Source organism: Anguilla anguilla, chromosome 6, assembly GCF_013347855.1.
Source record: "Anguilla anguilla isolate fAngAng1 chromosome 6, fAngAng1.pri, whole genome shotgun sequence".
In the NCBI taxonomy this organism is placed as follows: domain Eukaryota; kingdom Metazoa; phylum Chordata; class Actinopteri; order Anguilliformes; family Anguillidae; genus Anguilla; species Anguilla anguilla.
This window is the reverse complement of record NC_049206.1, coordinates 27,618,507-27,631,000: the sequence shown is the minus strand read 5'-3', so window position 1 is coordinate 27,631,000 and position 12,494 is coordinate 27,618,507. Positions and strand designations below refer to the sequence as shown.

At 40.8% G+C, this 12,494-nt stretch overlaps 1 protein-coding gene across 1 annotated transcript; it reads left to right on the top strand.

Annotated features, from left to right (window-relative positions):
* The first annotated feature begins 322 nt into the window (after positions 1-322).
* LOC118230805 (alpha-N-acetylgalactosaminidase-like) lies at positions 323-8,426 on the top strand. Its single transcript, XM_035424129.1, has 9 exons — positions 323-438; positions 1,155-1,338; positions 1,862-2,002; positions 3,342-3,553; positions 4,122-4,216; positions 4,846-5,007; positions 6,056-6,253; positions 6,726-6,866; positions 7,798-8,426. The coding sequence occupies exons 2-9, from the start codon at positions 1,184-1,186 to the stop codon at positions 8,008-8,010; spliced, it is 1,317 nt and encodes a 438-aa protein (XP_035280020.1). The 5' UTR covers positions 323-438; positions 1,155-1,183; the 3' UTR covers positions 8,011-8,426.
* The last annotated feature ends 4,068 nt before the right edge of the window (positions 8,427-12,494 follow it).

The following is a 12,494-nucleotide window of genomic DNA, read 5'->3' as shown; positions in this document are numbered from 1 at the left end:
TTCCGACTGCGCGACCTTTGTCGCACGTCTCTCCCTCTCTCTCTTCCCCTGTTCAACCTGTCTCTTTACACTGTCCTGTCCAATAAAAGCTGAAAAGCCCAAAAACATATTTAAAAAAAAGAATTAAAGAGACAGGTGATTTACTGTCAACAAGTCACTGATTACAAAGGAAGCAGGGAGGCTTTAGAAGAACTGCATGACTTCCACTGTAACAGTGAGAAAGCCGCTGAAAACTCTACAGTCAAAGAAGGTCTGGTCCCTCCCCTTCCTCTCACTCAGTCATTTGACAGTGAGGCTCACATGATTCTGGTCACATGACAGACAGTACTGGTCATATGACATATCATCTTTTATGTAGGGGTTTTCAGTGGAGAGACAGCAGTGCGAACCAGGAAGCCAGGAGATAAAATTGCAGCACAGAAACTGTGAACATATAAAGTAAGGGCATTTCCTGCATTTCTGTTTTTATATTACATATTTTGCTTTTGTGAGTTTTCTCACTTTGTATTTGTTAACAATATTTGGTTATATTAAAAAAATATTTGTCAATAACAGGGAAAAGCTAGCTAGCCAGCCTCAGACTGGAGATATATGTATAGAGATGAGCTGGTACAGTATGAAATGTTGTACTGGTGTAATAGCTTTTATGTAGTATGTATACGGAATGCAATTTAGCTTATATGGAGACTTTACACACACCCTTTCTGTCAATGTTCCTGTGTGAGTGTCTGCAAACTGTTTCCTCACTGTTGTGTCTGAAAAGAGTATTCAATAACTATGTTCACTGCTCCCATTCACTGCCTATACAGATTGTGTAGATTCACTGTCTACACATCCAGTCTCTTTCACCTCATGTTTGCTTGACTTCCTGCTTTTTCACCTCCTGTCGTCTCCACCACCTGTTCTGCTGGTTTTGAGCGGTCTATATTGTCATGTGATGTTCAGGTGATTGTTTGCCAATCATTTGACTATTTTATAGTCCCAACTGTTTTTGGTGGTGTGGCACTCTAACAGGTTAATGTTATAGTCCTTTGTGTACTCAGTTATGTGTGCTTTTTCTGATTAACATTTAGTCGGGTGACTGCTGAGATGTGCACCATGATATGAGCAGCCTTGTAGCTGAAGGACATGTAACAGTTTGGTGTTCTTCCCAGTGTTTTCTCCCCATTAGTTTCTATCAAGAATGGGCTTGCCAGGGGTTATTTTTGCATTGGCACTCACCACAGTCGCCACTGCTTTGGACAATGGTTTGATGAGGACCCCTCCTATGGGATGGTTGGCATGGGAACGATATCGCTGTGACATTGATTGTGACAATGACCCCAAGAACTGCATCAGGTAAAGCAGAGGGATGAGATGAAATTCCTGAATGTAATTATATTCAAGTAAAGCCAGACCAAGTAATTTTTATGTTTTGTACCGTAAATATTCAGACACCAATCAGATAAGTTAGAAGAATGCTAATAATTATGTGGAGTCTAACGTAATGTTAGACTCCACATAATTATTAGCATCAGTTTTTGTTGTTCAGATATACTGCTTATATGCATGTTTTTTTAAGTATTTGCACATGGAATGCTACCAATTCTACAAATTGGGATGTTTTCTTGAATGGTATTGGTGGGCAACACTCTTCCTGTATATGTATATGCTTCTGCAAAGTACCCTGGCTCAATTGTGCTGTGCAGTGCACACCAACACCCTTTCACTCGTATATTGGACCCCAGGGCTAAATATACGCTAAATTTTTTTTTTTTTTTTTTTGTTAAAATATATTTTTAAATGTTTTACTCTGTACTGCACTGACAATGCTCAGTGCTCTCTGCAGTGAGAGGTTATAATTGTGCTGTGCTCTTTGCAGTGAGGTGCTTTTCAGGGATATGGCTGACAGGTTGGCAGAGGATGGCTGGAGGGAGCTGGGGTACGATTATATCAATATTGACGACTGCTGGTCCTCCAGGAAGAGAGACGAACAGGGGCGGCTGCAGCCAGATCCCAAAAGGTACCCCCTCCTCATTATTATTATTATTATTATTATTATTATTATTAATACACTTTATTTTAATACTACTACAACAACTACTACTATTATTATTATTATTATTATTATTATTATTATTATTATTATTAATAACAATAATAATAATAGTAATAATAATAATATAGTGTCAACTGTATAGTAGCAACAACAATTCTTCATTTAAAAAAAAATTCAGTTATAATATTTGTATTCCAGTGATTACTTATCAGCTATTATTAATGTATTATAAATAGTATTATGAGTAGTTCACACAGTAGTAGCTCAAAGAAGTTCCATAAAACTACCTGTGCTGTTTGCATTATTACAATTATTAAGAGTCGTATGTAAGGGTTTTTTTTTTTTTTCGTGTGCCACATTTCATTCAGTCTTGCATACTGCACTTTATGAAATAAGAAAAATAAAACCACACACGGGGAACAGATATTGGCAAATAAGGAAATGAAAGTGTGAAATGCTGAATTGCAATTGGAAATAAAATACAAGGTAGCTTCTGTCTATTCTGCAATTTTGAGATCAAAAGGGAATTATTGCAATTTTTTAAAATGGATTTTTTATGAATCTGGTATGCTGTCTTTTCAGGATCTGAGAGATAAATATGTGTTACCTAGTTCCTCTTTCTTTATGTATCTGAGGATTCATTTAGCTCTTCATGTCACTGGAATTTATTTGCAATCCCCTCCACCTGAACACCCACTGAATACATTTTTCAACAGCACCCCTCCAAATAGAGGATTTGTTGCATTTATATACAACTTTTAAGCTCTTCCAGTCACAACGATATGGGACAGAGAATTGGGGAAGATGGGGCTTTTCCCACAATGGGATACTATTTGGCAAAATATCTTTTCATCTTCAAAAAATTAGCACACCAATTAATTCATTACAAACTGGTGCACCGAGTTTATGCAACTTCACTCAAGAGATCACAGATGAGGCTAGTGAAGGACCCTACATGTATTTTGGGAATGTCTTAAAATTGCACTTTGGAAATATGGAAAGATGTGTCCACTCTAAGTAAAATGCTGCGTGTTGATGTCCCACTCTCTCCTGAGGTAATGCTTCTGTCAGATGACTCTAAACTGTACTGAACCAGGAAATCCAGAAAAGCCTTGCTTGCCGGTCTTATTGCAGCTAAGAAGACTATACTGAAGGGCTGGATGGAGCCTCTGAAGTCTTGGTCTGTTAGTCTATGGTCAGATTGAGGGCAAACTAATTTAGTCCAGGGGTCAAATGAATGGCTAACTGAGTTATTCTAAGTTTAGAGTCTGGGTTATCTTAGTTGAAATTGACCTCATTCCAGGTTTCCAGGGGGAATTCCAAAACTGGCACGCTATGTTCATGACCGTGGATTGAAGTTGGGCATCTACGGAGACCTGGGGACTCACACCTGCATGGGCTACCCTGGTACCACACTGGACAAGATTGACACAGATGCACAGACTTTTGCGGACTGGGGCATCGACATGCTCAAACTGGATGGCTGCTACTCCAATGCCACAGAGCAGGAGAAGGGTAAGATAAAGGAGAAGGATGAGAAGGATAGTTGGAGGAGGGAGAGAAAGGAGAAGAGGGGAGAGGAAGAGAAGGGGGAGAGGAAAAGAAAAGTAGGATGGAGAGTGGGTTACCCTCAGGTTTCGAGTCAATACTCACTGCTCCACACTACCTCTCACACTAGTGTAGTTTATAACCCTCTGACTCAGCACTCTATTCACTGCAACACATGGTTCAGTGTCTTCTCCATCATACAGTTTGAAGTCTACACTACACATTACACAGTACACAAGGTTTCATCCTACATTTTAAATGCTGCGACCGGTCATTAACAAAACTGCATTACAAGAAAACATGCTTTGCTTTACTCTGCTGAAAGGAAAGCAAAATGAAGAGGGATGAAAGAACACACCCGTAAAAGTGACAGAGAGAGGGACAGGGAAAGGAAAAGAGAACGGGGGGGGGGGAAGAATAGGGGTGAAGTAGAGAAACAGGAGTTTTGGCCTGATTCAAGGACATTTGGTGCACTTCTTTATGTGTAATGCTTAGGTCAACATTTGACACTTGTATGTGCATCCCTCTCTTATAGGCTACCCGCTCATGTCAAAGGCTCTGAATGCCACAGGGCGTCCCATTGGCTATTCCTGCAGTTGGCCTGCCTACCAGGGTGGGCTTCCACCCAAGGTAAGTGTCACAGACAGAACGATCATAACTGCGACCTTGAGCAGCCAGATGGCCACAGTGTAAGCTGCTTGTAGAAAATTAAATGTCAAAATTCTTATCTAAGAAAAAAGCTGACCTGTGTGTTCTACAAATGGCTATTATAATCATTGTGGTGTTGTGATTGATTGAAGTGTGCTTACTTGAGTTGAAGTAGATAGAGATTAATGGGGGTTACTGATACTATACTGCACAAAAATGAAGATGAAGAGAAAAATATCCCAAGTTGGGAACACTATTGCATGGCTGTGTAAAGTTTCATCTGAATCCTGCAAATTTATGTGAGGAAAGAAGGTACACAAGGTAATGTTTGTGAGGAGATGGAGTCTGGTCATTGCAGTTATTTTGTGGGTAATCCTGAAAAGAGGCAAACCCTTAGTCCTGTATAGTTTTGGGGCATGCCAGTCAAGCATAACTTGGTGGATGGCATGCCTACCATCCCAATATCACATACTTTGATCAACTATATTACATGTTTTATACCATTCCATCATACCTCTCTTTTCTCATTCTATTTCTCCATCTCCACACACTCAGAAAGAAACACACTTTCTCTCACACGCACCTTGCTGTGACTTTCCCTCTCTCCCCAGGTGAACTACACACAGCTGGGCTCAATATGCAACCTGTGGCGTAACTATGGTGACATCCAGGACTCATGGGATAGCGTGCTGAACATTGTGGACTGGTTCTCCAACCATCAGGACATTCTACAGCCTGTCGCGGGCCCTGGCCGCTGGAATGACCCTGACATGGTCTGTCTGCATGACCTGCTTGCCTGCCTCTGATTCTCTCAGAGGCAGTGTGACCTTTTACCCGCATTACCTGTCTACTGCTCTCTGTTTCTGTACCTGTCCACCTGTCTGTCTCTGCATGACCAATTACCCGTCCAACCTGTTACACCAGTCTCTGATTCTGTCTGTCTGAATGACAAATTAACCTGTCCACCTGGTTCTGATTCTGTCATTTTGACTGTCATGATGGACATTTGGGCAGTTCTAAATGTGTATCTGTAAGGGTTGCCAACATAACCTTACTTGGAAGTGGGGCACATGTGTGGATACGGGGTGTTCAATTACATTTGTGGCAACCATTTCTGGTGCATTGAGTTCACAGGAGCACTCTGTACTGGTTTCGTTTTTTAAAGACATAGGGCAAACAGTGTTATGGGACAAATTATTTCTGGTTGAAATTAAGAACATCAAAAATAATAACATCCTGGTCTATCACCACTACATTTCTAAATTATCAGTCTCTGATTTCAGTTTATCTGTGCATAGTATAGAAAGTGAAAACCAATATCCCCTTGATTTATCATAGACAGGAAACATTAATTGAAATGTCATATTATGGCATTTCATTGTTCCTGGTTACAGCACTGGCACAAATTATGGAAACATGTATAATGACATTTAATGTGGTATTTCGCAACCATTTCTCATTTTGGAATAATAAATGTAATATGTAATAAATGTAATATCAACATAAAACAAATATGAAGAAATAATTAGCATTTGTGTTAAACAAATAATAATAATTACACCTGCCTATATGTATTAGTTCATACCTGCATAATTGAACAGTGATGTATCATACTGCTGTAAATTGTATCTGCTTTAACATACATTTCCTTGTCCAGTATTTTTCCACTACCACTTGTGGTCAAGAAGATAACTGTTTCATGCTAACGCTTGCTGATGTTTTTCTCGTTGGTCTCACTGACTATTGTTTTTCTTATCAGTTTCTCTGGCAGTGGCTCGTTTATCTGACCAGTCTCACTGATATGCTGTCATTCTCTCCCAGCTGCTCATTGGGGACTTTGGGCTCAGTGTGGACCAGTCTCGCTCTCAGATGGCTCTGTGGGCAATCATGGCCGCACCACTTTTCATGTCCAATGACCTTCGAACTCTGAACAGCGAAGCACGGACCATCCTACAAAACAAGGGCGTCATTGCCATCAACCAGGACAAAATGGGTGTCCAGGGCAGACGCATTCTGAAGGTGAACGGGAACACAAAACTGACAACATGAACTCCCCATAGAGTGAGCTGTTTACACAGAGGCTGCATTGAAATGATTAAATCTCTCTTCCACTTTCAATTTATTGCCCTCAACACAGGAAGTAAATATAAATGTAAAATAAGTTGTTCATAAAAAGTTTTTTAAGAAGTATTTCATTTCCAGTGAAAATGAGATGTGACACTACTGTATATACAAAGATTGTATTCACACAATAAAACCTTAAAGATTTAAAAAATAAAACACTGAAATTATTGTCATATTCATAACCTTTCTCATGAGTTTTATTGAGGAAGAGTCAGTGTTGCTTGCATGGTAACCTCACTATAACCTCTTTGTCTTTCTCTCTCCCTACCTCCCCACCTCTCTCTTTCTGTCTTCTCTCTCCTCATCTTTCTCTCTCTGCCTGTCTGTCTATATCTCGCTCCTTCTCTGAATTGGTTTATTTTTGTAGGAGAAGTATGGCATTGAGGTATACTGGCGCCCCCTGTCAAACGCAGCCAGCGCTCTGGTGTTCTTCAGTCGCCGGACTGACATGCCGTATCGATACACAACCTCCCTGGGGAAACTGAACTACACTGCCGCCAGCTACCAGGTGTCTGTCTCACCCGCCGCTCACTACCCTTCACTCACTCACAGTCTGAGCTGTTATTGCAGCCTGTTGCTGTTACATAAGCGTGTGACACATGGCCCTTGAGCACTAAAAACATGGGGATACTTTCACTTCAAAAAAGTCGCAACATATATACTCGCTGTAATGATGTCATTGTAAAATGATGGCCTTGGTTTTGACCCCCATTCATGTCAGAAAGATGGCAGCAGATTGTTGGGGAAATTCTGCGGTTTTGCTGGAACCAGGTGCTGTGTGAAAGGGGTCACAGCTGTAGATCGTCTTGTTGGACCTGAAAGATTCTAACGTTACCGGTTCATCTTTGGAACACTGCTTTGAGCTGGTTTTTCTCAGCAGAGGTATTGCCTCACTTTCTCACCTGGCCTGGGCTTTCCCTGGAAGCCCCGATTTACAGAAGGAAAGATAAAAGTAGCCCTCCAAATTAATTACTTTAGTAATATTGGAATCACTACCTATGCTAATGGCGGGCTTTATTCATTTATTCAAATGCAGTGCTTTATTCATTAAGGACTCTTATGTTGACACTACAAAACAAGAGTAGTGCATTTAAAAATATGGTAACAGTAATGTAATTAACCATTCTAATGAAAAAAGGATAGACAAATTATTAGACACCAAATTAGCCCAGCGCCAAATGGTTTCATTGACACACCTATTGTGTCGCCCAACCCATTCTGAAGCAAATGCCTACTGCTGATCAAGAAAAGAAAAAAGAATTCACCAGTGACAAAGTGATGCAAAGCTCTCGTGATTTCTGAAGTACCTCTTCTTGCATACCTACGACTTTTGAAATCGCTCATCCTCTTCACTTCTCCTTTCTCATTCCCCACACCATTCATCTCCTACTACTTTCTCCCTTCTCACCTGCCCCCTTCTTTTTTCATTTCTTCTACAGGTGTATGATGTGTTCTCAGAAAAGTTGATGCCAGGACTGAACGACACCACTGATTTCACCATCTCCATCAACCCCTCGGGAGTGGTCATGTGGTACATCATTCCTCCAGCGCTCCTGGGCCAGTCTCAGATGGGGGGTGGCGAGTACCCCAACTTCCGGCGGAAGTACAGAGTGTCGCAGCGAGGTGGTGTGGGACTGCCCTTTTCACTGTAGGGGCGGAGCTTGTTCTCCTGAGTGCTTGTGGAAAACCAGTCGGTCAATGTTTACAATCAGCCAATCGCTTGAACCATGTGGGTGCTGGAGCTTATGATCATAAGATGATTGTGTGCATGCTTTTAATGTTTATATTGAACTGAGGTACCACGGGTAACTGGACATCCACAGCAATGCAGTGATGAGGGGGGAATGGTGAAGAAGTAAATAATATCTCAGAATGCCTAGCTGACATATGAGCTGTGAGATGAAAGGTGCCCTTTTTTCTGCTAGCAGAAAATGCTAAAATTTCAGTTATAAAATTTCCGTATTACCGCCAGTTTTAACTTTTGATCTTAAAATGTTTTTTGTTTGTTTTTACTATGACAATCAAATTTGAGGGACGATTTAAATGATTAAAAGCTTTATTAAAATATGTGTGCTTGTGAGTGAGGCTTATTTACGTACACACATTCACATTCTCTCTCTCTCCCATAGGCTACCATAGGTTAGAACCTTAACCACTCCTAGGTGTGGCACTCATTATAACATTTATTTGACATTATATAAAAGGATCACTTTCAATTAGGTGTTAAGTAGTGCAAAGGTTGCAGGGGTCCACAATAAAGCTTGGGGAAGGTAAAGCCAAGGGTTAAACATGTAAAACTACTTGGTCACTTGCCCTATCAAACAAATGATGATTCAGGGTTAATTCACAGGTCTACAAATCTCTTTGGTGCTGCTACCCTGAATTGTGCTAGAGGAATAAGAAGGGGTCAGGGGTCATGCTACATATTGAGGCCACTAGCTCATTAGCTAGCTAACACTGGGACATTCATATGCAATAGAATTAGAACTTCTGTACAGTCTGAGACAGTTGTTAATCTCTCTAGCACAGTAGACTCTTGACCAATATGCCAAGAAAGTGCAGCATCACAAATGTACCAACATGTATAGCAGCAATTGAACAGTGGAGAAAAGCGGTCATATGAAACTTCATATGGCCCAATATCAAATTTTAAGCATAAGGCCAAATTAATAATGCATGATAAACTGGCATAGAGTGCAGGTGATGTTAATACTTTTAATTTCACTTCACATAAGTTAATTAGCATTAAAAATGATGCCGTCCTACTTGTGGACCAAATTAGCACACCCTGTCATGCATGTCACTATCTGTATCAACTCACTCCTATAACTCAGCTGATGTTAGTATGATGTTATTAAAACATAACTTTGCATGTTTCATTGTAGTTGGTAAATGGTAACATTAACTATGAATTTATGTTTTAACTGGCCCAGGGGCTATGGATGTGGATTTGCTCTTTTGCTAGCTAAAACTGGGACATTTACATGCATTGTCCCATTTAAATACATTGAACAAATGAACTTGGTGAATGGAAAGTTGTGGGCGGAGCTGCAGATTTCCAGCATAGTCAGGTAAGACAGCAGGAGGTGCTGGTGAAATGTATCAAACGCTGCAGAGTGGGTGAGCAGGAGAATGGAGCTGCTCACTGACTGAAATTAGGACCATCTCAGGTGACTGGCCTGCCCTGACTCTTGCAAGTCTGGGCAGTCATTTTGAGTGAGAAAAGGAAGTGGTGGTGAAAAACAGACAGAATGTTCAAGGGTTTTAGAGAGAAAAGGAAGAAGAGAGACAGTACAAATTGTGAAGTGTGCATTTTCATGACTACCACTGTCACCACAATTTATAATGTACAAATAGTTACATATTGTTTGTAGTAGATTCAATTCCAAAATGGAGTGCTCAGTCTAAGATGAATTTTCATAAAAAAATCTTAATCTAATGTTTTTTATAATGTTGTTAGAGAGGGTTTTAAAATTTTTTTCACTTCATTTTACAAGTAAATGTCAGGAGTGAAGGTCTGCAGCATGGGAGAGCCAGAGCAGTAATTTATTCTTCTTCTCTGGTATTTATCAGCAGGATTTACCTATATTATGCATATCACCACCCACTGGATCACTGACATCTGAATTTATATCCTTAACTATGGTGAAAGGAACCTTGCTATTAAATCCTGTAATATAGTCCTGCATCTTTAAGGAATTCCATCAGACAGTTCAGCTGAATGCCACTTATCCCTGAGTGCCCTAATACACTGAAAAGAGAAAAATGAGCACAGCCCCCATTCACTAATTCTCTCCTCCATCTGCCTCTCTCTGTCGCATAATTCAGGCATTCAAACAGCACATGTTCTACTGTTTCAGCCACATGACACGCAAAACAGTCGCTCATCGCATGTCCGCCAGGGTTCGAATTACGGGAGGGATTGGGGGGGTCTGACCCCCCTAATTAAGTCTTGGACCCCCCCAAAAGAGGTAAAAACAACAGGTCGGGGGATAAACATTTATATATCCTTCTTACCTGTAATCGTAAATATTACAATATATTTCCCATCAGTGGCGTCACTAGACACCAACCCTAGTGATGCCACTTATGGGAAATATATTGTAATATTTACAATTACAGTTAAGAAGGATATATAAATGTTTTGACACCCCCGTCCTGTTGTTTTTACCTCTTTTGGGGGGGGGGGGGGGGGGTCCAAGTCTTAATTAGGGGGGTCAGACCCCCCAATCCCCCCCATAATTTGAACCCTGATGTCCGCTGACCCTAAACCACCGAGAATGATTAAGCCATGTGTGCCCCGATGAAGTCTAGCCACCACTACTCCATCCCGTATACTATCCCTCACATTACTTACACTGCCCACTGTCTATTGTCTCCGGCATAGATGTCTCCTTTTACAGACACCATCCTACAAGGCCAGCTACTGTGATTGTACGGCCTGCTGGAGCAACATCTTCATCTCTGACCTCCCCAATTTCACAGACATTGTAAGCTCATCCCTCCTAATAGAATGCTTTGCCAGTACATCAGCCCTATGATTCCACCGCACCCCAACATGAGTAGGCATCCATAAAACAGAGCAATCCCTGCTAGTTTAAAGCCCTATTCGCACGTGACTAGTATTACCTGGGGACCTCATGCGATTTAGAAATTACTCCCCCCACGTCTGTGTTTCGTGCGGCATATTCGCACAGGATAAGCGAAGTCTGTATTTTCCTCTAATTTACTCATAGACGCCGCATTGACTGCTTCGGCCCGTTGCTGCGATACGTCAACGTCGCCGTCATATTGGACCAGGCAAGACTGGCCTGAAAACAAATAGAAGTGAACGGGGGAGCTGCGATTTTTCTGGATAAAAAGCACTATAACGTTTATATTTCTCAACCGATTTCAATGAGTCGTTTTTATATTCAAGGTTTTATGATCTACGTGGAGTACAAAACAAAGTTTTATCTCCAGTTACTTAGAATCTCGATAGTTAGGCTATAATCGCTGCTAGACGCTCAAGAGAGAAGTGTGTAGGTAGGTAACAAGCAAAGCTAGCCTTACAATCAAGGTTGTTTGATGCTTACAATCCTATTCAAGTTAGCTAGCAATGCATTTATTACTTTCTAGCCAGCTTGCCAGGTTAAAATTAACTGTGGCAATTCCTTATGACAATGAATTATTTTCTACAACGTAAGTAATTCAGTTCATATAAACCTAACATTGATACACACTCCTCTCTTGAACATCTAGCAGCGATTTATGGATTGGCCAACCAGCGCGCTTTGAAATGCAAAAGCATATTACGAGACTGAGCAAATCGTCTCCATACACACAGGGATAGCGAGCTGATTGAACACTTTTGTTTCGGCAGGGTTTAGTTGTTTGAATTAATCAATGAGCTCTCACCTAAATTAGAGCAAGTCTCTGATCGGACCGGTGCGCTGTCGCCGGCATCGCAGTTGCTAATTGCACTAGCCTCAGATTTTATGCCAATGGTGCTTTTCAGAATACTTTTATGGCATATGATTAATGTCAACAAATAAAGCAATAGTGGTATTGTTGTCTAGCAACACACACTGCCTAGCAACATTTACATGATAGAATGTATCAACATGAACACACATAGTCTACGCTGGACTAGCTGCGCCAAGTCATATTTTTAGATGGTGCAACAGGTGTAAATATTGAACAGAACATTGGACGTAGCTACGACCGATTTAACAGTTCAGACCACCAGCTGGTGCAAAGTCTGGGTACTAGCCTAAGTGTAATCAAGTAGTAGTCCAGGAATTCACCCCTGACATGAACTTTTCCATTTCAAACAAGCATAAATTTACTTGCAGCAGGTAGATTCGTTATCTTATTTCTTCACGTTGAACCCTGGGTTATAAAAGGCACATGTAAGGGGTTATAAAACGGGTTATAAAATATAATTGCAAAGGAATGTGTTCCATATAATAAAAAAAAACATTGTTCTGACCTGCTTCAATGTACATGCCCAGACTTTCAGTTACATTTAGCACCTCCCTTTGCTGCTATGTGTCTGTTTACAGGAAGGGCATACAGTAAGTACTACAGAGTAATCTCTAGGCTGCACCATCTCTTTTGTGACCAACACAGGCATCACATGCAACAAAAAAAGGAT